The sequence below is a fragment of the Paralichthys olivaceus genome, chromosome 14, assembly GCF_024713975.1.
Source record: "Paralichthys olivaceus isolate ysfri-2021 chromosome 14, ASM2471397v2, whole genome shotgun sequence".
Lineage (NCBI taxonomy): Eukaryota > Metazoa > Chordata > Actinopteri > Pleuronectiformes > Paralichthyidae > Paralichthys > Paralichthys olivaceus.
In genome coordinates, this window is record NC_091106.1 from 5,263,199 (window position 1) to 5,288,690 (window position 25,492).

Here is a 25,492-nt window from a genome sequence, read left to right on the forward strand (position 1 = left end):
ACCTTACTTTAAATAGCTGTGTGGTGTTAAAGTGTTCCTTTTAGTATCCAAGTAAAAGAGGTGAGGGACATTGAATAAACACAAATCTGCCAGCAAGTGGCGCTAATGCTCCACAACTCCCCTGTACATCCTGGGCAGCAGTATAAAGAGTGATTGAAAAAATGTCATTAACTTGAAAAGGCTGAAAATAAAAATAAACCTTCTAAGACCTGCTCAGAGGATAAACAGCATAAATCAACACAGAGGACGAGTGCACTCAAAAACACCTGAGCTGAATTCTGTTGACCTGCTTATCAAGTCAAACCTGTGATGTCTGACCCATTGTCCAAGTTAAACCCTCCGAGCCGACGTATTAACACAGTAAACACATTTATTGAGAGGAGGGGAGCATCAACGGGAGAATGCATTGGTGGCTGCGGCACTTCGGTCCTGGATCCTGAGGGTGGACCTTCACACAACATAAGCAAGCAAAACTGTCTGAGAGGAAGGGAGGGCCGTTCACCCTGCAATCCACTGTTCGGTTCAGAGAGACAGTTACACATCGCAGGCTGGGACAGAGAAGAGGAGCACCATGTACATTAAAGCTTTTAATCAATCATCATGTCTGACTTTGAAAAGAGAATGAACAGAAGTCATTTCGCAAGAGTTGGCACCTTTAATTAATATGTTTTTTAAGTAAAAAAAAAAAGACTAATAGCAAATGCACATACACAAGCAGAACTGATAGTTTGGAAGTGTGGTTTGCAAGAAAAGCTTCATCCTGACCTCAAGTGTGATAAACATGTAGGCCACAAACCTTTGTTGCATAAAACTGATGTTTTAACCTCCTCTCTAAATCTTGTAAAATGTCATACAGTATATCGTCTCCATTTCTGTTTGAAAAGTTGTAGAATGTGACTTTATTCCAAAGATCAATGAATTCTTATGGAATCTACATGTTCCTAAAACTGAATTGGGACATGGGACTTTATAACTCCGAATGTAATTGGTTCAAATGGTTTATACAAACTAAGTTGCATCAGCTGCTCATAAATATATCTTTTTAAGTTGTTAGATAGTTCTTGTTAAGTTCTTTGTAATTACTAGATAGGTTCAGTTGCAAGGCTAAATTACAAACTATATATTATAATGTTATGAAGCTACTGTTACAATGGGAGATATAATGAAGCTGCCAAAGGTTACAGTCTAATGTGACCAAGGGGTTTATTAAAATTGTCCAATTCACTGTAAATGTAGGTGTGTAAAAGGCACGTCAGATTAAAACTTATACAGTTTAGTGACTTTTGATTTATGCTATTATACATTCATCAAATACTCCATCTAGATTATTCTGTGGTGTATTGTGTTGTTTTTGTGCAGTTTGGTTTAAAATCTTCTCAATTTATGTGACTATTTCAAATAAATCAATATTTAAGTATCAGGTCAGATGTCAACCGTATGAAATATTTACAACTTGTACTCCAGAGTAAACATAGTGTAAATATTCAGTGACAACTATTCTGTATGTAAGTATCCACTACAATGGTTTCTGTTCAGATCTAGTGATGTGTAAATGCCCACAGGAAAATTTGAATTCACAAACAGCTGATGCTACCGACTGAAACTGCTCCTTGTTCCCTTTCAAAACTATTTATATGTGTTTTCCAGTTTGCAGGATTTGATGGTGAGGTTGTGTGCTATACTTTACTTTTGCCTGTTGGACCAGTGTGCGGTCATCTGTGCTTCAATCAGTCTTTTTTTTACTGGGAGAGGGACTTTGTGCAAAAGCAGAGGAATGTGCTTCGTTGTGCTGGGAGATTGAGAAGTGGCGTAGCTGTGCTTCATGATGTGCATTCCATTTACAGTACTGGGTCATTTTAGCCACTTGATTTTGATCAAAGTGTGTGCATTTGATTCTTTGGATGTTGGATATGAATAAGTTTCATTTCTAAAACAAGATCTCTCTTCTTCTCTCTTCTGAAATTTCTTAAAGGCGATTAAAGGATAACACATTATTGCAAAATAACAAAAGATAATATTTGCACATACTGGATGATCTCTAGTTTAGAGAGAATCATAAACTCTGGATAATATATGTTTTAGAAATGGATAATAAACCTTTTTCATTTTCTGATGAAGCGCTCAGCCCCAGTCTTATGTTACAGTATGATTTGGCATGCCACACTATAAAATGATGGGCTTTTCATAAGGCAAAAAAACACAAGACTCTTAAACTTTAAAATATTAAAGTTCTAGGTCCAACATCTGTTGTTTGAATAAAACAGAACTTCTGTCCCCTACACACTGCAAAATATGGAGTGGTTTAAATTGCAGGTCCATGAATGACATATAGTTGGAGCCAGACCCCAACATGTAGGAAGATAAAAATGTAGAATCTGGGCCCTTATGTCCAGAAACATTTCCTGGGCACCGTCACAGTGTCAACTCATTTATATCAGCTGCAGTTTTCCTCTCAGATTCTATCTTATCAAATTCACAAATCAATAATCAAACTTTCAAAACGATAAAAATCATATGAACTCAATAAATGTAGCATTTTCACTAAAAACTGAAGAGCCATTTTGTAGTTTTTTTTGTATGACAGCATACAACAATTTTGTACAGGAAAAATGATTAAAAATGGTTATAAAAGAAGGTACTTTAGAGGCTAAAAGTCTTTAAGAAGAGACCGACTTGGGTTTTGTGCTCCTTTGGTTGTAAAACTGCATCCTCAACCCCAGTGGTGGAAAGCAGGAGAGAGAGTTAGGGCCTGCCAAGAGCACTGCAGCTTAAATGTAGCTCTTGCTTTGTCCGTTTCAGTCGTCTCTTATGTCTCACTGTGCTGTCGGTGCATTTTACTTCTGTCTGTCTTTTGCCTTCAGTCCAGGTTTGGTTTGTGGTTGGCTGCTGAATGATCTCTGTGTTTATGCATCACGTGATCAGACAGCAGTTGATGCAGCGAGGTCCCAGTCTTCTCTTCAGAGTTCCCTTCTTTCTCTTGGGAGCCAGAATGGCGATGATAGCCTCGTCGAACACCGTCTTCAGGCCCTTCTGGGTCAGTGCTGAACATTCCACATAGCAACATGCACCGATCTGATGACAGAGGACAGACCATCAGTTAGAAAACAATTTATCATGCAGTGGTCAACTAGCAGCTATTTTAAGTTACTTAAAGGTACAGTGTGTAGAATTTAGTGATATCTAGTGTTGAAGCTGCATATTGCAGCTGAACACCCCTCACCTCACCCTCTCCTTCCAAACATGAAAAAGAACCTGTGGTAGCTTCAGTTGTCATAAAAACTCAAAAGGTGTTTAGTTTGTCCAGTCTGGACTAATGTAAAAAACATGGCGGCCTCCGTAGAGAGGGTCCCCTCCATGTAAATATAAAGTATTTAAATATAAAGGACCTTTTCTGGGGTCAAGAAAACTACAGTTCATACAATTTAGATTAGACGAACTAGTGAAAACATCATGAAGATTATTCTATATTAAATATCTGCCAATAGTTCCCTTTCACCTAAATCTTACACACTGGACATTTAAGTCACGTATGTGTCGGACAAAAACCTGGGAGCAGTTGTCAGGCAACTGTAGTTACTGGTACCTACCAAGAAATAGTCTGACATAACAACACTGCGGCAGTGGACCATGCCACAGGGCTCTCACCGCAGCAGCCAGAGACAAACCACTCTGGTTTAAGCATTTTTATTAAATCAAAACTAAAGTCACAAAACACTTAAAGAGTCCAGCACTTTTCCGCTGGTGTCTGGATTTTCAGCTCAGACTCTCTCCCACGTGTCTCTGTTCTCTGCTCAACTGCTGCCTTTTAAACCTGAGGGTCAATCAGCGAACAGCTCTCACCTGCACTGATTGATCCTCTGCTGCAGGTGAAGGTGCTCTCCCTGCACCCTCACCTCCACAAACTCAAAGTGCACCACAGGTTTTACATTTTATATAGACTAAATAAATATATGTTATTTGGTGAATGTTTCAATCATAGACTCTATATATATAAATGAACTCACTTCCTCCCTCTGTCAGGAAATAAAGTAAAAATGTCCTGAATGCCAACATGTTTTCGCATCAGTGATCAAGTGATGTAGCCGTGGTAGCGAGGTCACATTGATACATGCGCTCGACCAATCCTGAGTTAGTCTCAACTGTCAATCATATAGTTTTACATGAATTCTAATATCAAGTCGAGTTAATTCATAAAGGGCATTTAAAAACAACCACAGCTGACCAGTGTTTAAGATTCCTTAAATATCAGTATGAGTATCAATATGAGAAACAACATCTGTTACCTATCATAACATCAAAGCAGCCACTGGAAAAACTTACAGGAAAATATCTCTGTGATAACTACCTTGATTTTTGAGTTTGGTCCATGTCCCATCCACTAACATGAAGGAGGCAGAGTTTATGACCTATACTGCAGCCAGCCACCAGGGGTCAATCTAGATCCATATTTATCTTAATTTCGGTTCTTATTTTCGTAGTAAGTAACATGTTAATTAAGTTTGTCTCTCTGTTCACTTGTCAGTCAGCAGGATTACACAGAAAAAATTTGATGGATTCCAGGAAACCTGGTGGAACATTTCCTTTTTCTTCAGATTGTGAGATTGGGAATTTTACATTTTTGTTGATTTCACAGAGAATAATTCATGGGTCTATTTCGGGGACCTATATTTATGCCTATATGCAATTGGGTGATATCTAAATAAAAATCTGGATCCAGTGAATTTGAATATTGTTTCATGAGAGGATTACTGGGTCTTGGCCTAACAATGCGGAACAGTTTTCCAGTACATTTGATTAATAAGAAATTAAATCTGATTTGCAGATGCATGTAATTAGCCATCCGATTTTAGGCTTTCCCCATCTGCAGAGTGCAGTTCAATAGATATGACACGTAGACAACATGATAGTTTAGCTCATCTGACGGAAATAGGGGGACTATATTCCTAGGCAAGAAATAGTCTGGGAGTGGTTTTTACATTTTTGGCACAAGTTAAACAGATATAAATCAGATGTGATGTGTAAAATCAGGGAGCTTTAGAAGTGCTTGTACGTGGATTTTCTGTCCTTTGGACAAAGCCAAACTAGCAGTTTCCCCGTTTCTGTTCTTTATGCAAAGCCAAGCTAAAGCGCAACTGGCTCTAGCTACAGTGCACATTTACTTTACAGATCCAACTCACAGCAATCAAGAATAAGCATAAGTGTATCTAAAAAATATAATTCCCTAGAAAAATTTTGAAAAACATTGAAAAACTCCCAATGCTGAGGAAAGTGAAAAAAAACTCCAGTTCTCTATTCCACATGCAAACAAACAAACAAACAAATAGACGGGGTTTAAAATATGACCTCCTGGTGGAGGTATTAATACATGAGAGGCACGAACCTGGGCTTGTATCACTTTCAGGACTTCTAATCTTAATATAGATTTAAATAGAAGACAGTGTCCTCCATGGTGACAACATAAGATGAAATGACACTTGCATTTAATCTAATTACTTTAGGAATTGTCAGATTATTGTACATGGACCCACGTGGCCTTAGAAAACTCAAGACCCTCATGAGACACTAAATCCATCCAAATCCTCTTCTGTGCTTCCAACACTTCATGGATATTTGCCTTGCAATGACTGGACTGTAATTTTTGAAGGGTTGACTCATATATTCATGGTTTCTGTTCTGACAGGAACCATTAATCACACACTGGACTCTGCTGGACATCCCTGTGGACCCAGCATGTATTCCCGGACCATTCCAGGCAGAATAATCTACAACTACAATCTAACATTCCAGCAAAGACAATTCCTGCATCAAGTCAACTAACAAATAACTGGACTTGACACCTCAATTCTACAACACTCACAGTGAAGATAGAAACTTCTCCTCTGTTTCTCTAGCTACGTAAACAAACGTACAAACCTCCTTTGCCAGTTTCTGTCCTTGCTCAGTAGCTATGGGCTTCTCCTTCATGTCGTTCAGTTTGGCAATGGTCTTGGGGTCATCACGAAGGTCAATCTGAAAGAGATCAATCAATCAATCAAAACTTTATTCATAAAGCACCCTTCAAACAAATCAATTTTAGTTCAAAGTGCATTACAAGCGATTGACAAAATGTAATACTAATGTAATAATAATGTACTACATTTAGAGACCAATGCACTCATACATTGTAAAAGATTACAAAGTAACTGATGGTAAACAAATAAAATGTTAATAAAACAAGAGAGAGAGAAACAATAATTCGAAGAAAGAGATTGAAATAGATATTAAAAAGAATAACAAATAAGATCATAATAAATAAAACCAGTGTAAATTCAAAATTTGAAGCAATTACAATTCTACAAATTATAAAATGAGATGAGGGATTAAAGTCAAAACTGCTACAGTTTTAATATGAATTATGATAAAATACTGGTTGTTTCCATGTCTAATGTATTAACATGAAATCAGTTATTGCAAAACACACAAACAACCATGAGTTGAGTCAAAGAGCTTCACTGTATAACTGACATTGCTTCTCATTTTGAAACAAAACCACGTTGGCCCACACTTCCTGCTCTGATGCAAAGCCATTTCACCACACACAAGGTTCCTCACTCTTCTTTTATTCCCTGCAATGCCGAGCAACAAACAACCTTTCAGTAATAACCCGTTGTGCTGAATGCATCCATCTGCTCAGTGCCACCAGGAGGAAACCTGCAGTAAACAGTATCCTAATTGGTGTGATCTGTGTTAGCAAGGCTCACTGTTAGGAAGTAACAGCAGCATCCACCCCGAACAGCGGTGAGTGAGTTATGACCAGAGCTGATAAAAGAGCAGTAAACATCAGCTGACACAAGATAGATCAGACACCCACTGCATCCTCCTCACCACCACTGGGCCTCGCCTGCACTGGCATTTGGTTGCCAGGGAACACAGAACAAAACTCACCCACAAGTCAGCTCTGGTTTTTAAGAGGACGTGTTGCTTTTAAGGCTTCAGAAATCAGCTTTCTCTCTAAGTTTAATAATGCAGCCTTTGAAAACCATTAGGCCATCAGCATTTTTGCACGATTGACTTGCTGGTTTAAAAAAGAGAAGATAAGGGAAAAGCATTCAAAACATTTCAATATATCTCTAATAGAGCCTGACCAATTTATCAATTTATCTTGTCTTGATACAAGTTCTGCATATTTAGATATCAACCCTCAGTTACATTCCTTTGTCTTAAGAGTTTGATAACAACATCTTAAGAATAATTTATTAACCAATATATCAGTATCGAAAATCTTTTATGATCTAATTTCAGTATCGGCAACAGACAATCCATCTTGGTTGGGCTCTGATATTGATATGATGCTCATGCATAGAGAAGGCATGTCTGATTTGACCTTTACTGTGATAATCAATTAATTCAAATTTGTATTGTGACTACATATTTATTACCATATGTCCAAACCCTGTTGTTTATTAAAAACAATTTACTTTAGTAAATCAACTCTTCCTCGCCATGGCTAAGAGGCAAATCTGATTTGTTGCTCTTTCTTAATTGCACAATGAGAGAATGATTCACATTTTTAAATTTGAAATCATAAAAAGTGATCAGGAAATTTGCAACCAGGAAATTGCTGCCTACCTCTACAGTTCCCCTCAGGTCTGGAGCATTTTATCACCTCTCAGGTAATTGCTTTGAGTTTACGGCACATCTGCTCATTGGATTCAGTCTCACAGCTCTGCTCAAACAAGTAGCAGCTGCAGGAAGTTATTTTCAACATAAAACTCCGACGAACCCACTGTACACTATTCCTGCTCAACCCAAAACAACACACAAGGTCTGCAACCAGCCGGTGAGCTTGGTGGAACATTTAGCATCTAAAGAGTCAGATGTTTCCCTCAGGAGTTGCTGGACTGTGAGTGGAAGAAGAGGGAATATTAGACTTATACCCTCCAGGTGGCCAGAAACATGACTTTAAAATAAAGCTAATGTTGCATCCGCATCTGTTGGATGTTATAACAGGCTGTTCACCAATGCATGAGCCATAACAATTTGGAGATGTGCATCAGTGTCACAGTTTGTTCCCAAATAAGCCAACAATCAATCAATGCCTTTTGAATATCAACTTGCCAATACACGGATTATCAATAGTAGTACCATCATCAGCAGTAGCAGTAGTACTGTAGTTTGGGACAATGACAGTAATAAAACCACTTATAAATTGTAGAGATACAAAAATTCAGTACAACATACACACAACATGCAAATGGATGGAATGTTGATGGCTATTTCATCAGTTCAACTTCAAACTAAATTGTTTTCGGACGCTAATGTAAACATGCTCCCACGTACCAATACATACATTGATGCTCACATACCAGCAGCAATTTGAGGACCTGTGTTGCTAACTGTGTGTCAGGGACTAACCTGGGTGCCAATGAGCAGGTAGGGGACACTGGGTGCATACTCCTGCAGCTCGGGCACCCATTCCTCTCGCACATTCTGGAAACTGGCAGGGTTAACCACAGAGAAGCAGATGAGGAAGACATCGGTCATCGGGTAGGACAGCGGCCTGAGGCGGTCGTAGTCCTCCTGCAGGGAAACAGGACACTAATGGTTAACACTGACAGCAGAGAGAGGATGAGAGGTCAGGATGGAGGGGGGGGGGGACAAAAGAGCCAATGAGAAGATATAATTCATTTCCTTTTGTTAACATCTGAGAAATTATTATTCATGAATTATTAAAGCGTATTAAAGAAAATGAGCTCCAAACGCAGCCAGGCTGTTCCTCCTCAGAGGAGCTGAAAGAGCTAACTTTACACTGTGTGCACTTAGGTAGCTCTTTGGTTGTTTAATGCAAATGACCTGGACTACTGTAATATTACACATAAACAAACCGCCCTTGGAAAAGGGTTATGAAGAGGAAGAATGTGAAGATGACCTTCATACTAGCGCTCCATTCCTAACGAAAAGAATTTTTTTCTTACATCTGCAGTCCACTGAGGCGAGCTGAGTACAAGGCATCGCCACAAGACTCTGGCGACACACTGCCATCTCTGATATTTGTGTGGCGTAAATGGATAGTTCACAGTTTCGAGACTGCCCTTTGTGCGTCAGATCAAGCGCGGCCTTGTCCCCGCCAAAGATAAACCCTTCTGACAGAGTCTCCAACTCGCACACATATGAATATTCATGACCCGTCTCACTTCTTCATCTGATGGTGACATAGTTTTCTGCTGCAAGCTGGGAGACATAGGAATCCATGAATCTCAAGTAATCAGACATGACTCAGGCGGACTTACCCGGACCACGAGAATCAATCTCACTCTCATGTCTTGGATATTTATCGTCCACATCCCTGAAAACAAAGCAAAGTGGATACAACGTCCCACTGTGCCAGAGATGCTTGTAATTGGACAGCTCAGAGCTGGCATGGCAGTGTTTCACTCTGATGCCTTCAGCCAAACACACACGTCATCACACTGCTATACCCACAGAGGCCTTCTCACAGAAATGATTCAAGTCAAATAGTCAGAAGATTCTGCAAACAACAGAGGATCAACCAAGTAAAGGTGTCACCTTCTCATTGCACAGCACCAATCTTCACGCCTGTGCTTGTATCGGAGATGACTCAAGTACACCTCACTGGAGTGGGTCAAGTGGATGATGTGGCTAAAAAATGTATGAGTTGCTCATCCTCTTAGTTCCAAATGAGTGAAGTATTCCACAGCGTCCGGAGCGGCCTCATGCACTACAGCTGCTTTCAGGCATGTACTGAACAACTAATCTCCGGAGGGTCTGCATGTGAGTACGCAAAATGTCAGAGTGAGAGACAGACAGACTTTCACCAGAGCTTCTTCAGCCAGCTCCCTTGGAAAAACTCAGAGGAATGTCCTAAAGAGCCAGAGTGAGAAACCTAGTGCTCGTGCGTGTTAATGGTGTTTCGAATACGCGACATACACATAACTGAAAAGAACAAAATGCATACAAATGCCTAAGGATAAAAAAAAAAGATGTAAAGAGAGCTCTTGGTGATAAGGACCAACACCAGTGTTGATGTGCCTTAAAGAGAACTTGCGATCACATGTGATCAGTATTAATATGTTACCTCCTGCCTCTGCCTGCTGCACCACCCCTCACCTGAACACTCTGGAGATTTCTGTGCCGTTGTAAGTGTCAGAGAATCTCCTGCCGATTTCTTCATGCGTGAAAGGCAAACTCCAGGGAAGGTCTACCCCCAATTGTGCAGAAATTCTGCAGAGTTCATGTCTGAAAACAGCTTATCTCTACTTCCTGATGTGATAATGCAGAATCAGAATTAAAAACCGTCTGATGCTTCAAACAAGCTGAGAGGATTTCCATATTCCATGATTACTGTGGTAATTTGGTTTGCACTTTAACAGCATGAGCAGCTAGTGCTGTCGACATACTTTGTTCATCAACATTGTGTCTTTAATATTCACATTTATTTGACCTTTTCACCATTGTTAAAGTTTCACATTTGGTATAGTGTTGGTGCTATATCTATATATATATATAAACATGAACATTTTAAGCACATCATGCCGTGATAATATTGATAGATAATTTATAATTTATAATCATGATACATTTTTCACATTGTTTCATCTCTAGTTTGAAGTGAGCCGATTCCGATTTTGCCATACAATATACCATGTACAATATGATGTCATGGATTTAACTTGAGACATGACTGTAAGAAATGTGGGACTCACCCATAACAGGGAATAAAGTCAAAATATCTCAGCCTCCACTGCACTTCTATTATATTTTCATTTATAATTTCAGAGAGTATAGGTAATCGTAGCCAATGCTGCAAATTGTATGTACTCTGGTTGCCAACAGTGTTACATACTGTAGCTGCCTCATCTGAATTAAAGAGGACCTCTGCTTATAATATAAGATCCATCATTAGGATTATGAAGCTGCAGTGAAACCACAGAGTCGTGTTGCATCACAGAGCAAAGATGGCAGATTGTCTGTGTGATTCAGCTCAGCAGCTGATATTCATCGATCACATTCTACATTTGCGTCACAGTAATGAATTGGAGCGGGGTTAGTGTATGGAAAAACTATATATACATATATATATATATATAGACACAAACACAGGTTTGAACAACTATTCTTATTAGGACTTTTTATTGACCATCATTCATTGTGGACAGCCTAAAAGAAACCTTATCTCCAAGCATAACCATCACCTGTTCATGCCTAACCCAGACCCTGACCTAACCACAACCACAACCGTAACCAGGAGCTCAAAAAGGAAGTTTTGCTTCATTGGGACCAGTCTTTGCAATAACGAATTGCAGTAGAGCTGCAGTTCACATTTGTCCTGCTCAAACATCATTCTCTTCTCAGTATAACATAATACTGACCACCCCTGTCAAATACGAATGCACTTTTTCTCATTACATTTTGTAGTCCAGGCTCACACCTATACTACTGCAACTCCCCCCTGGCTGGTCTACCTGCTAATGCCATCCAACCTCTGCAGCTCACCCAGAATGCAGCAGCTCAACTGGTCTTCAACCCACCTTAGTTCACTCACACTACTCCGCTCCCTTCACTGGTTACCAGTGGCTCTCATCTGTTTCAAAACACTAGTACTTGCCTACCATGCTGTGAACGGATCAGTGCCCAGTGTACATCCAGGACACATAAACCTTACACCCCAGCCCGTCCACTCTGCTCTGCATCTGCCAATCGTCTTGCTGCTCCCTCGCTGCGAGCAAACCACTCAACAAAATCACAACTGTTTGCTGTCCTGGCTCTCAAATCGTGAAACGATCTCCCCACTGACATCAGGAGAGCAGAAAGTCTACACATCTTCCTCCGCAGACTAAAGACACATCTCTTCCGACTACACCTTGGTTGAGAAGATGTCTAACAACTATCGTCAACAATTCTTAACTTTAGTTACTTATATATTGCACCTACATGTAGCACTAGTAGTTTGACTAATTGTACTTACATGATTCGTGTTGTACTGGGTTTGTACCCTCATGGTTGAATACACTTATTGGAAGTCGCTTTGGATAAAAGCATCAGCTAAATTATATGTAATGTAATAATGTATTTCAATTTCTTTGGAAGAGCATGTATGTATCACACCATGCATTTACAAACACAATGTGACTTCCTATGAATATATATATATAAAATTATTATCTGTCACATGGATCAACTCCTCTGTGTGTTAATGTGTCTGAATTCATGACCTTTGCTTGCACAAGTGAATCCTCTGATTCCCCAATGAGCCCCAGACATAAAGGAACACAGTGTAAGCCACTCAGCAGTTTACTGTAAACAGGCCTCTCTGCCTCTCACACTGTTTTCTCAGTGCACCCCTGACACATTACCATAGACAGTAAGCCCGTCAGCCACACAGAGTGGATTCACTGAGGCACAGACTGAGTTTATCCTCCTACGTAGCTCCAGTCTTAAATTTGATTAGCACCCCACAAATGTTTGCACTCTTGCTGTTTCAGTGCTTGGGATGAAAGTTTGCACCAGAAGCACGGCCTGCTATTCAACAGTTTGTGTGCACATCACTGACACATTGCATAACAGTCTCTCCAAGGCAGTCAGGAGTGTAGAGTAAATATTTTGGCCAGTGAAGAAAGGACTGACAGAGACTAAATGAAATGAGAGACGGTGTAGTGTGTGTTTGCTGGAATCCTAAACACTAACCTCTCTACATACATTTACATCATGCAGGGTAAGACTCAGCGTCTTCATTTGGACACTGTGTGCGCTCCACTGTGTGACTGTGTTGACTCAGTGACATATGAGTGCTATAATATCAGTGAGTCATTCCTGACTCCATCACCCCCCCCATCTCTCTCTTTCTTCTATCTCTTTCTCTCTCTCCTTTTCTTCCCCTATCTCGTCCTCAGGGCTCTATAAACTGGCTATGTCAACAGAGTCAGAGACACCGTCTGTAACATGGCCGCCGTTGGGAACGCAGGCTCAGAAATAGACGCTTCATATCTCAAAGGTCTGTCACTGATCTAATATCTGAATTTTGCGAAACTGCATTTAACCACAGGAGTGAAAATATCTATGCATGCTTGTTTCTTCTTTACAGGCTCATTAATGGTAATTGATAATCATTAATGACAGCACCTGCACAGATACAGTGCAATTATTCGTGCCTTAGTTACATCCAGTCATGCTCTATTCAAAAATCAAAAAGTTTAACATTGCCTTTAATGGCAGTGGCATACACATTACAGAAATAAAGAGAGGATCTAGACGTTTCCAAATTTTCAATGATGAATTAATTAAAGCATTTTGAGAAATATTTAAAAGAATAATTTCACTCATTTTACCTGCAAAGCTTCGATTATTCATCATAAAATGTGCCAACAGTCCCTGATTATGTCGTTTGGACTTATTTCAGCTTCAGCTCAGACCACATGTTGTCAAATGATGAGGCTGCGATGTGCTGTATTTCATTTCCTCATGACAAGACTAAAAACCACAATTAACTGATCCCACTAACAAGTATAGTCTGTGTAGCTGAAGCCTGAATCATCATAATCCTCTGTGCCGCAGAGCTCTGTGAAATCAGTGAGTCAGTGTTTCTTCTGATTGTCTTACACACATACGTCCTTTCTCCAAATACTCCAGTTTGAGCAACGTCTGTGAAAAACTAGTACCCACTAGTATATATATATGTGTGTGTGTGTGTGTGTGTGTGTGTGTGTGTGTGTGTGTGTGTGTGTTTTTTATCGGCTAAATGTAAAAACTAAAGAACAAATATTAATGAAACCCATAACATATTTGAGTGGAGGTTGGTGGGAATACAGAATGTGTTCTCCAAGCATCCTTAATAATTTAGAAATATAAACCATATAACCACAATGTTAAATTAAATAATAATGGTATTCAAGTTTTCACACAGAGACTTTTTACAAGAAATGGTTTTAAAAAAAAGGGCAGAAGCCTCTATAAGAGTTTATCTTGTCTTTTGTCTAACTAAGTGCCACAAAATATCCCTGGGGCCAGTGGACCCCTGAGCAATGGGGCAATTGGCCACTTGGCCTTGGTCTCAAAGAGAGTGACATTTTTTCACTGTTCTGAACATTTTTACACAAAAAGATGAATCAATTAACTGAAACACTCATTAACTCATTACATGAGTAAAATACTCACTTGCAGTACTGAAATGGTTCCTACTACCAAACAAACGGACTGAGGGCTGCTCTGAAGTGTAAAGTGTTATGTTGAACGTGTGAGCTGAGGCCTGTTGAAAGTGTTCCTGTTCCTCTGTGTCTGAGTAGCAGAGTGGTGACATGCTGCCAGCTGAGTAAACCCATTTCCAGTCTCCACCTTCCAACCCTCACCCCTAAATCCACCTGCCCACCCTCTCATGCCCACTGGGACATCTGAGGGGTGCTGAGAGATTCTGTACCAAACACAGAAGGGAGAGTGTGACGGTCGAGTGAGAGAATTTGAGGGGCCGAGGAAATGAAGAACAGTCCGGCTACAGAGAGTCTGTACTTAAAGTGTTTCCATGGCTACAACAGATCTGAGCATCCACTTCCTGTTTCCTCCTGCACCTCCTCAGGCAGCCGCGCTGGATTTCCTTGAGTGCAGCAGGAGCAGCAGCAGCAGGAGAATGGATGAATAAGTAAAGACTTTCCCCTCTGTTCCTTCATCAGATTCAGCCAAACAGACTTTGCAGACCTTCCATATGGAATAATTTAATAGGCAGCGGCTGGCGGAGCGACGTGGCAGCGTACAGACAATAGCAGGCGGGGGGAGGCCGTAACTGCGGCAGACAAAGCTGGCTAAATGCAGAGTCGTGATTATGTGGCCTGACATGTAACACCGGCGTGACGGCATGAAGGAGCATCCGATGAGAGCATGACGGCAGCGAGTATCTGTAAAGCTGCTAACGTTCTTGTGGAGCAGCAAAGCACTGTGGGAGATGGTGCAGGGAGATATTTAAATTAAGGAAAGCGAAAGAGATAGTAAAATGAAAGTAAGACGTCTGACTTTATCCAGTTTCTGAGCAATGCCCCCCCCCATCTGTCTCTCCCTCTCTTCCTCTTTCTGTCTTCCTCTCACTCTCTCTCACTCTCTCCCCCCTCTCTCTTTGGGGCGCCAGGTCTTTGATCAGATGCTGCAGCTATAAACATTACCAGCTGGCCTTGTGCTCCACATAAAGAGGTCAGCCGAGTTGGAGGCGGAGGGTGGAGGGGCTGCATTTTCAAGAGCAGTAACTCTACCCTCAGCGGCCGGCAGCACCCGCAGAAGACATCTGGGAGAACTTCTCCATTTCAGAGCCGTTCTGAATCAGCTAAAAACAAACCATGCTCTGACACACACACACACACGGTATCAAACACACCAGAATAGACAATAAGGTTGTGTTCCTCCTTCCTTTTTTTTACAAACGAGTAGTAACACTTCTACCATCTGTTTTCTGCCACAGGTAGCTGCGTGGCTGGGAAAGACGGAGGATAACAGTGATTTGCTATTCATGGACTTTGTGCATTCAGGCTTCATAAATGAACAGACGAGACAAACGGCTGAATATTCCCCAGTTGACCTTCCAGTGCTCGGCTTTCTTTTCCGAGCAGCTGCTAACATTTCAGATTGTGACTCATTCTGACTTCACACAGTTAAACCTGGTCCTGAGGAAAGTGTTAACTATTCAACATGGAGGTTGCTGGAAAGGTTGATGGTCTCGAGGCTGAGAACGGGTGCAGTATAGAGGAGTCCAAACGTAAAGGTGTAAACAAATAAAAGTCATAATTACATTACAGCGTTTCTCGTCAAAACACACTTTTGCATCATGAGGTAAATAAAATGTGCTGAATCCATTTCCTTCCTCATACATTTTTGGGAAAGTTGATTTTTAAAAATATTTTGAGTTGTGCAATGTTTACATCCAGCTCTTTGCTAGCTTGTAGTCTTCTCTCTTTTTGCATGTTACTGCTTTCAAATGTCAATCAGCGAAATCAGCACTACACAGCAGTACAAGTGGCCAAAACTCCACAAAGTGCCTTTAATGTTCATGTTTCAGGTTGAAATACAGGAAAATCTTCTTTTCAGAAGACACCTGATATGGGCATGCAGACTAATGTACCTCTGAAAGTTGTGAATTAATGATTACAAGTTACATCTAATATAGGGCTCCTTAAACCTGCAACTTAAAGTCCTAGACTTAAAGATATTCTATCACGTATGATCATGAAAATCAGCAAATACTCCCATTTGAAAACCTGAAAGTCGTCAATTTTGCAATTTTTGCTTAAAAATGACGTTAAAAAATTTAAAAACTTTACAAAGCTTTGGAACATTTTCATTTTCCACTTGACATTTACATTTTGTGATGGAATCTTCAAGTCTAAAGTGAATCAAAATGTTTCAGTCATTCAGCAGCCAAACACTTGTGACCTTCTCTCAATTAGAATGGAACACTGTCCAGAAAGTTTGTCCCAACACTGTTACACAAGTTCCCATAAATGTGCTGCACTTGTTTTTTGCTTTCTTTGACCTTCAGTCCAGTTCACCCCAAACCAGCTGAGCTTCCCTTCATCATGTGGAGCCTCTGACTATTTGTCTTATGTTTTGGGTCATTTTGCGACTGTAGGACGAAGCTTTGACCAACCATGCGTCTTCCACTGCCTTTTTCTCATCATAGAAAAAGAAACCAAAGTTCTACTTCCTGTTTTTCTGGCTAACAATACATCAGAGAGTGCAGTAACACAGTTTAATCTAACACCGGGGGTTTGCAAGTCATCGACACATGCAGGAATTGTTGCTTTAACTTTCAAGGCTTCATTTAATTCCACTAGTGCAGAAAAGCTTGAATTTAATTCTTAATCCCTGAACAGGCCTGGTTCTTTCAAATTTGCATAATTTGTGAGTTTTTGGTGACTTTTGATTTCACCTTGGCAGATTACCACTGTCATTTTTACCATTCCAGGCTACTCACTGGATTTGAACTGTTCAATTCAAGGACAACTTCTGTTTGTGACCACGCAAAGCTCTTCACATTAATCATTCCTACAGTTTATATAAGTGCACTTTCTCTACTGTCAACTTTTTGACCCAACTTTAATGGGCTGTTTCAGGGTTAACACTTGGTTTTAGGGTTAGTGTTACAGTTAGGTTTAGGTTACGGGCTAGGCAATGCATTATGTCAATGAGTTTCCTCACTAAGATAGATGCACAAACACGTGTGTGTGTGTACATGTATGCAAGGGCTCATCTGCTGAGTGGAAGCACTATTGTGTGAGTGTAGCACAGTGCATATGCAGTTTTAACTCTTGCCCGCTGAATGGCACATTGTAAAGTAAAAGCCCAGGCATTAGCCGGCCCTGTTAACAAACCTGTGACATCACTACTGGACATAGGAGCCCTGTTCTCCACATAATAGAACTATTGAAACCCCTCCACTACCATAACTGTCCATGGCACACCAGACCGTAGCAGCAAAGTCACAAACCATCACCTGTTGCAGCTTAGCGTCTGGCCTGAATGTGAAGCCTGTGGGCGTGTTGGGTAGTTACTGGTCCCAGGAGCACATGGGGAGGCCGGGATAGAGATAGAGTGGGATACGGAGTGTGTGTGCGGGCATGTGCGTGCATGTGTGGTGCGTGTCCTTGACATGCTTGGCACCCGGCCAGAGTAGAAAATAAACTGTACCTGACCGGCTGTGTCATACAGTCCCAGCAAGTACTGTTTTCCACCGACGTTGACGCTCACTGCAGGAGAGAAATGACAAAGAGCAGTTGAGAGGAGGAATGAGAAGGGGTGAGGTTGGGGTGGGGGTGAACAGGGAAGGAAAGAGAAGACGAAGAGAGGGAGAGAGAGAGGAGAGGGGGTGGATCAGGGTCCCCCAACCCCTCTCTCTCTCTCCCTCCCTCCCTCTCTCTGCTGTGAAGAAGGCAAACAAGTGGTTTTGATTATAGCAACAGATGCAAGCCAATGCAGTTGGAGTAAGACACTCAGGCATTTTGTTTATGAATCCTCTGATGAGAATGACTCCAGAGGAAATCATTAGACAACAGCAGCTCAGCACATCACGGTGTTATAATCACCATCATCATCATCATCATCATTATTATTATTATTATTGTACAAGGAGGATCAGAGAAGAAATGAATTCATACCTGCATAATGATCAAACACTGTGGGGACATACTCCTCTGGAAAGGCGTCATTGGCATAGCTCATCAGAAGACACGTTTTGCCCACAGCACCGTCTCCCACCACGACGCATTTCAACATGATAGTGCCGGTTCCGTTTGCCATGATGATCCCGACCTTACCACCACCATCATCATCCCCGGCCCCCTACGCCCTGTTGTCCCGACCTCCTCTTCCTCCTGCTGCTGTTGCTGCTGCTGCTGCTGGGCGGTGATCCCGGCGCGGCGGGCGGGCATCACCAGCTCCGGAGGTGGACTGCGCGGCGCTCGGAGTCGCGCTGGAACCGCATCCTTCTCCCCACCTCCTCCTCCCCGCGGTACTCCCAGAAATTCGCCGTGCAGGAGTTCCCTCTTTTTCACGGCTGGCGAAGCGAGCCGGGGGAGCCCTCGGTCGTAGGAAGGTGTCGATAGGGTTCCCACGAAACAAGGGACAAGTGGCGCTATCTGCGCGTCGTGCCTGCTCCCCGGTGCGTCCCCCGCGCCTGTGCGCTCTCTCTCTCTGGCGCACCGTGCTGCTGCTGCTGCTGGAGGACAAGGTGGGTGCACTTGGTGGAGAGGCGGAGCTTGGGTTTGAAACCAAGGGGCTCTGGATAAAGTACACCCCGCCTGGTGGGGACGTTCTGGACCAAGGACTGAAATTACATCACTGATGCGAGAAAGATGATAGACACACATAAGAATTATGTTAGTCCCTCTATCAACTCATATAAACTCACATTAAGACACAGTGTGATAGCAGAGGAGATACAATCATATTCTTTATATATAAGTATAAACCAATGCATTTACCAGTGAATAGGGCACAACACAGGGCTGATATACTGATGTAATCTGAAGTTGTAATAAATCCATACAGGAATATCCTCGCTAAATTAACAGGAGGTCATTTTAAAGTCATGTCCTAGTAGGAGTAGGAGTAGTAGGAGTAGTAGGCCTACTGCAGTCTCACTCATTCCCCATGTATATTGATTTAACTTTGACTAGATGTGCATCTGTCTCATACAGTCTTGCCTATAAGTATAAACTCCACCTGTTAGTTTAGTGTTGTAACTTAAGTCTAACTCTGATTCTAAAATTAGGGAACTCTGCTTTTCACATGACTTTGTGGTCGAGGAGACGAACAGATGATCCATTCTTACTGTGCAAGTGTTTGTGTGTGTGTGTGTGTGTGTGTGTGTGTGTGTGTGTGTGTGTGTGTACAGGATGGATGGGATATGTGAGATGGGAGCGGGTGGGGAGCTGCAGATGGAGACGCCACAGGAGGAGGGAGGTATGTGTTTATGAAGGAAGGAGGAGGGTGGGGTACGGGGAGTTGACCTCTGCGGAGCTCTGCAGGCCAGGTGTGGGCTGTCTCCTTGAATTAGCACACTCGTAGCCATCTTAATAAAGCACGTCCTTCTGCAAACAGAGGGGGAGCGAGCATGCACATGCCACACGTGGCTATCATTTTTCTCTCTGTCTTAATGGCTCCGCTCTCGAGGCCAAATGTTCCTGAAGTGCGAGTCACGAACTCCGGAAAGCTCCAGGGGATCCCTAAGCCAGCCAACAAGTACTTCATGTAACAAGGAAACAGGGGTAAATCTTACTGAGCATGACTCAGCTTCGTAATACACATCTGCTCATAAGCCCTGTAGTTAAAGTAAGAACATGTAAATCTTCAAGTAAATGCCATCCTTTATTTTTTATCCACCTTTCTAACAAAACGTGGTGATTAAAATACTGTTGAAAAGACAAGTTATAAGATATTCTTGTGTTCATAGATGACTCATACTTATTCACCAGCCATCCATTATAACAATAGCAAAACAAAGAAAAATACAAATGTCAAGTAAATTCACGACCATGAAAATGCCAAATTCGAAACAAGTCTTAGAGGACAAGACATCATAATTATACTCCTGTTTGTGTTTAGTTTTCTTCTCCCTGTCTCAGTGTCTCCTAGTTAAAACTACTCTCTGTGCCCCCCCCCCATACAGATTCTGATGGAGCTCAGGGTTGATGGTCCCTAAACATTTGTGAACTGTCCAATCAGCTACAGGGGGGCGGGGTCGAGGATTCTCCTGCTATCATCACATTTGACAGCTGCTGCAGCAGCTCACATGACCAAACAACAATTACCTCATACATGTAGTACTCCTGCTGAAGGTGTTGCACTGGAGACATGGCTCCCTGTGCTGGGCAGGGATGGGCAGGCGAGCAGCCAGGGGCGGGTGGGTGAATGGTTGGGGGGCTTTGAGCTGAAATGACAAAACTCATTTTCCCTGATGGATGCTATGCACTGTTCTGTCACTCCAGGATTAGTGAAGAGATAAGATATAGGCTTCAATCAATGCTCAGTGCAAAGGAAACAACCACCAGTGTGCTGTATTTATAGCATCACAGAGCTTTATATATAACCACATGTGTGATACTGTTTTTTACATGAGTCAAGACTGGACAAACTAAACACCTTTTGAGGTTTTATGACTGAAGACTACCACAGTTTCTTTTCATGTTCGGAAGGGGAGAGTGAGGTGAGGGGTGTTCAGCTGCAACATGAAAGTTCAACACTAGATATCACAAAAGTCTACACACTGTACCTTGAAATCATCCTAATTTACTGTCTTCAGTCTAATCTATATCTCCATTTAGGAAGTCAATTAAAAAATGTTTCTGAATGATCTCATACTTTTGTGTTAATACTAAAAGTTGTATTTTGTGGTCCTTGATAATAAGTTTCCAATGTCACTTTTACCATCCACACATTTTCCCTCCTATGCTATCTCAAGAACATTCCTGTTAGATTCTTGTGAGAAGTTACACGTCTCAGAACTCTGCTTGTGAAGGGCAGATATTGCATTCACGTGGTGTATCAGGTTTATTATCTTGCTATAGAGTAGGTTAGCTCTGGCAGGTACCAGAAGACGCTGCCGCCCAGGAGTTCATTAATGAGCCGCTGACCTTATTTCCCATGTGGTTGACATTTAATATCAACTGTCTATTTCTGTATGGAGCTGCATTTAAAGGTGGAGCTTCAATAAAATGTAATGGTTTGCAGCATTGTGCATTTCAGCATATTCACATGTAAGCAAGAAATGTAAACACGAGACATCCCTGTTCCCTTTATGTATTCGCAACAGAGACAATGGAGTTTGTTTGAATAATAAATTGGGTTTAGGTGCATTTTATGCATATTGAATGAATGTGAATAAAATTACACATATTCAATAGTATAGTATTACATCAGTCTATTAGTAGGAGGAATGTAGTCTGGCCTGCAAGTGCTTCTATTTTGGGAAAAGCAAACAAATGCAAGAGCCGCTCACTCACATGTCGCCTATCCAGTTTCCAGATACTATCTTCCTGATCGTGTCACATGCACGTACGGTCACACATGTACACACATACGCTTCCTCCTTGTCTCAGACCAACATCAATCACTGTCTTGCAAGCAGGGGATTAGGCTGTGGACGGGAGAGAGTGTCGCAGTGCAATCACAAAGCTCTCAGATGAGCTCCTAAATTAGAGCGTGTGGCTAACGTGGACTCCCAGGGATGGTTTGGTTAAATTACAGGCCATATTTTTAGTGAAGGTCTGGGCTTCATCCCTGTATCTGCCAACAGCTGAGGACCATCACTCACACGCCTGTCTGCCCCCGGTTTGTTCAACACCGGGGCTGTTAACACTTGTGTATGTCTGAGTGTGTTTGGTGAGCAGGGGTAAAATGAAACCATTCCTCAGAAACAGTGGTTTGAGAGCTGTATTTGCATGTAACAACAAATAATAATTGACGAAGGATTGTTATTATTATTCTTTGGATCATTGTGTAACCGTCAGGCTGAAGGATGATAGGAGTGTGTAAATGTTGTCTGCAGCAGAATGTGGGTCATGTCAGGATGTCACGAGACACCTCGGACCACAAACACACACAACCCCTCATTACATGAGCAGCTCAGCTGATTACAAGCGTAAGACAACATGTCCAGAAGAAGGCTAATCGGGGACAAGGATGGCCCCTTATATCATTTTACAGCAATTAGAGACGGCTGATTAGCAGCATGAATATTTCTCTCATGCACATACAGTTTAGAGGAGAAGGTCCCTCTCACACTGACATCTCAAGGTCTGGTGGATAATAACGTTTTCATGGTTACTCTCATGCACACACACTCTTCATTGTGAGCACGTCACACTGGGCTTAGTTTTCTCATAAAGGTAAATAGACTTCATGGCTATTTTTCACTTGTGTTTTCATATGAATCAAGATGGCAACCATTACATCTCGTATGTTTCTAAGAAAGATTGTTCAACAGTATTCCAAGAGTTGTTGACGGCTTGAAGAGGGATTGGGAAACAGATCAGAGTAACAGTGTGTCCCCTCAGACTCTGAGTCATCTGCTTTAGTTTTTTTATGACGTTAGTGTGTGTGTCTAGGGGGTGGGGGTGGGGGTGGGGGGGTTGTTGTTAGTCAACTTGTGTTGTTCACTGTCTTTAATTGAAATTATTCATGTAATTGCCAGAAATGATCACCTGTTGTATCAGATACATATGTGTGTGTGTGTGTGTGTGTGTGTGTTTCCTTCGCTCTGTGGACTCGAGCAGTCAACAATCCAATAAGTATAATGTCCAGGTACATAAAGCCAACCTTTTTTTGTTTGCTGCTATTGGATGAGCTGATAGTGCTCATGTTTTAGTTGAAGTAAATTTGATAAATCATTCAGGTGAGCATGGCAACTAGTTTTCACTTTGGAGAGGCAAGACACGACAGTCTTCCGGAGGCCCTTTCTCATAATTTGATAATAATTTGCTGTACAATATTTTCCCAATGACTTGACTTCAAATATATACCCAAGACATTTTCCTTAGCATGTTAGCATGATGATGGAAACTGTTTACATCTGCAAAACATCTATTTTAGAATTGTAATTGAATGCATGTTGGGTGAGCATTTATCTCAAATTACTACTGTGTTAACCTGCAGCCTCAGAGCTACTGGCCTTTCTATGTAATGTACAGTAACTACTCATTTGGCTTTCAAAGCAGATTTAGCATGAATGTGTGTGTGGCCACAAAACAAATACAAGCCCAATGTTCAACCTGTGTTTAGTTTAGTTTTTGGTCTCTGGGGGTGGAAACTGAGCTGATGAGAGCACACAGATGTGCTGTGGATATCAAAAAACCCAAATCAATGAGTTGAAAGATGCAAAAACCTCTGCAGATCAGGATGAGCTGGAGAGTCCTGTGAAAACTCATGTGGTCCGTTGTTGATAGTTGTTGATACTCATTTATTAAGATTTATGTAAATTCATGTACTAATTCATGATTGAGCATCACTTAATCTTGTCATCAATCTTTAAAAAGTCTGATGCACTCCTCCATACATTTGTTTAAGCATAAAATAATTTATTGCTGTGTTTGGCTTAATTCTGAGACTTTTGCCACTCCACAGAATTTCACCTTGTTGATATAATGATATACATCTCTGGAAGAGACCACTGCAAGATTGTCTCTGATTTTACTATTTACATTAACAGTTTCATAGTTCATTTGTGTTTAAAGAACTGACATCAGTTCTCCCAAAGTCGATGGACAGTAGAATTAAATGGCTGCCAAACATGTTGAGATGAGGATGACAAGACAAAACTGCAGTTGTCTCTTGAGTTTTTCTGGAGCTGTACATAATAATACATTTTATTTATTGACAAGGTTACATTTTGTAGAAAAAAAAGAACAGCAATCGAAACAGAAAGTTGATCAGAGGGGAATAAAACCACTAAATAAAACACAATATGCCAAACATTAATACAAGTTTTGGGGGATACCTTAGTTTGGCAAAACATGTTTGAAGAGGACATTTGAAATACGCTATAGATGTTCTCTGACATATCTCAATAGAAGAAACTGTTTCGGATCTGGAAACATGAAAAAGAACCTGTGGTAAACTTCAGTTGTCATAAAACCTCAAAAGGTGTTTAGTTTGTCCAGTCTGGGCTACTATAAAAAACATGGCGGTGTCACGGTTATGGTTTTATTTGGTCATGGTTATGGTGTTTTCTGTCACTGGTATTGTATTCTGTCACGTTATGGTGTATTTTGTCACGGTTATGTATTTTTCTACGTTCCTCTCATGTTCCCTCCTGTGTTCCTCTCATGTTCCCTTCTGCCTTCCTCTGTGCTCCACCCTGTGATTCTCCTGTGTTGTTCTCTGTGTCCCTCTCCTGTGTTCCCCTCCTTGTCCCTCGCTATGTTTCACCCTGTGCCTCTCCAGTGTTCATCCCTGTCTTGGTTATTGAATTTTGTTCTCGTAGATAAGTTTGTTCAGTGTTTCCTGTTTTATTTTGTAGTCCTTGCTCCCTGTGTGTTTTCACCATTGACTTCCTGCCCTCATCAGGTTCACCTGTTTGTCTTGAGCCACCTGTCCCCAGTTACTCATTAGTTCAAGTGTGTATTTAAGTCTTTGTGTTCCCCCCATGTGATGGTTGGTTCGTCGATTCTTGTCATGTCCTGTTCGTCATCCAATCTAGTCATGTTCATGTGTCCCGTCACGTTTCCCCGTAAATGGTTTCCTGTCCTTACTTGTTCCACTCCTGTTTTTTGAGTGCGTCTTTTGTTTAGTGAAGATTTATTTTGTTACTTTTACCTTTTTTAAATAAAAGACACTTTTTGTTAAACCATATTTAGTTTCTGCGTTTTGGTCCTTCCCTTTTTTCCTACCACGTTCGTCTCCTCCCCACGCACCTCCAAACCTGACAGGCGGCCTCCGTAGAGAGGGTCCCCTCAATGTATGTCAATATAAAGAGCCTTTTCTGGGTTAAAGAAAACTACAATTCATACAATTTAAATGAAACGAACTAGTGAAAACATCATGAGGATTATTCTACATTAAATTTCTGCCAATAGTTCCCTTTCACCTAAATCTTACACACTGGAGCTTGAGAAGAAAACACTTGATCAGTTTTCCCCACAGTTGTCTGCATCTGGTCGATGGAGCATCTTGTTGGCGAACACCTGCCCGACACACGTCAGATGGCGACAGTCTGCGACACATCCTCTGCTGAGCTATCTTTAGTGCATACAGAGAGCTGAAGAGGCTATTGTGTGTGTGTTTTCTGGGGGGCAGGAACCTACGCCAGACACTGACAAAAGGACAACACCCTTCCTTGCTTGCTGAGGATGACGGCAGGAGGCCAAATCATTGTTAACAACATGAGCACATTTCTCTGTTGTGGGAAACAACATGAAGCCTCAGGCCCAACATCCTGTGAACTGTCTTGGGCTTTTTTCCATTGCGTGTTTGATAAAGAAATGTGTGTTGGAGTAACGAGTTCAGGTCAAAACTGTGGGCTGATACA

General features: G+C 41.4%; 1 protein-coding gene across 1 annotated transcript; it reads right to left on the bottom strand.

The window, feature by feature from the left end:
• Nucleotides 1-350: 350 nt before the first annotated feature.
• rhoq (ras homolog family member Q) lies at nucleotides 351-18,788 on the bottom strand. The gene is made up of 5 exons (XM_020096104.2): nucleotides 18,126-18,788; nucleotides 17,659-17,717; nucleotides 8,395-8,559; nucleotides 5,914-6,009; nucleotides 351-3,072 (listed from the first exon to the last, which is right to left on the bottom strand). Exons 1-5 carry the CDS (start codon nucleotides 18,265-18,267, stop codon nucleotides 2,911-2,913), a joined length of 624 nt encoding a protein of 207 aa, XP_019951663.1. The 5' UTR covers nucleotides 18,268-18,788; the 3' UTR covers nucleotides 351-2,910.
• Between the last annotated feature and the right edge of the window lie 6,704 nt (nucleotides 18,789-25,492).

Excerpts from the sequence above, each read along its gene's own strand:
- rhoq (XM_020096104.2), bottom strand. The coding sequence starts at position 18,267 with ATGGCAAACGGAACCGGCACTATCATGTTGAAATGCGTCGTGGTGGGA. Across the intron at positions 17,718-18,125 it reads AGTGTTTGATCATTATGCAG|TGAGCGTCAACGTCGGTGGA; the intron begins GTATGAATTCAT and ends TCTCTCCTGCAG. Across the intron at positions 6,010-8,394 it reads ACCTGCTCATTGGCACCCAG|ATTGACCTTCGTGATGACCC; the intron begins GTTAGTCCCTGA and ends GATCTCTTTCAG.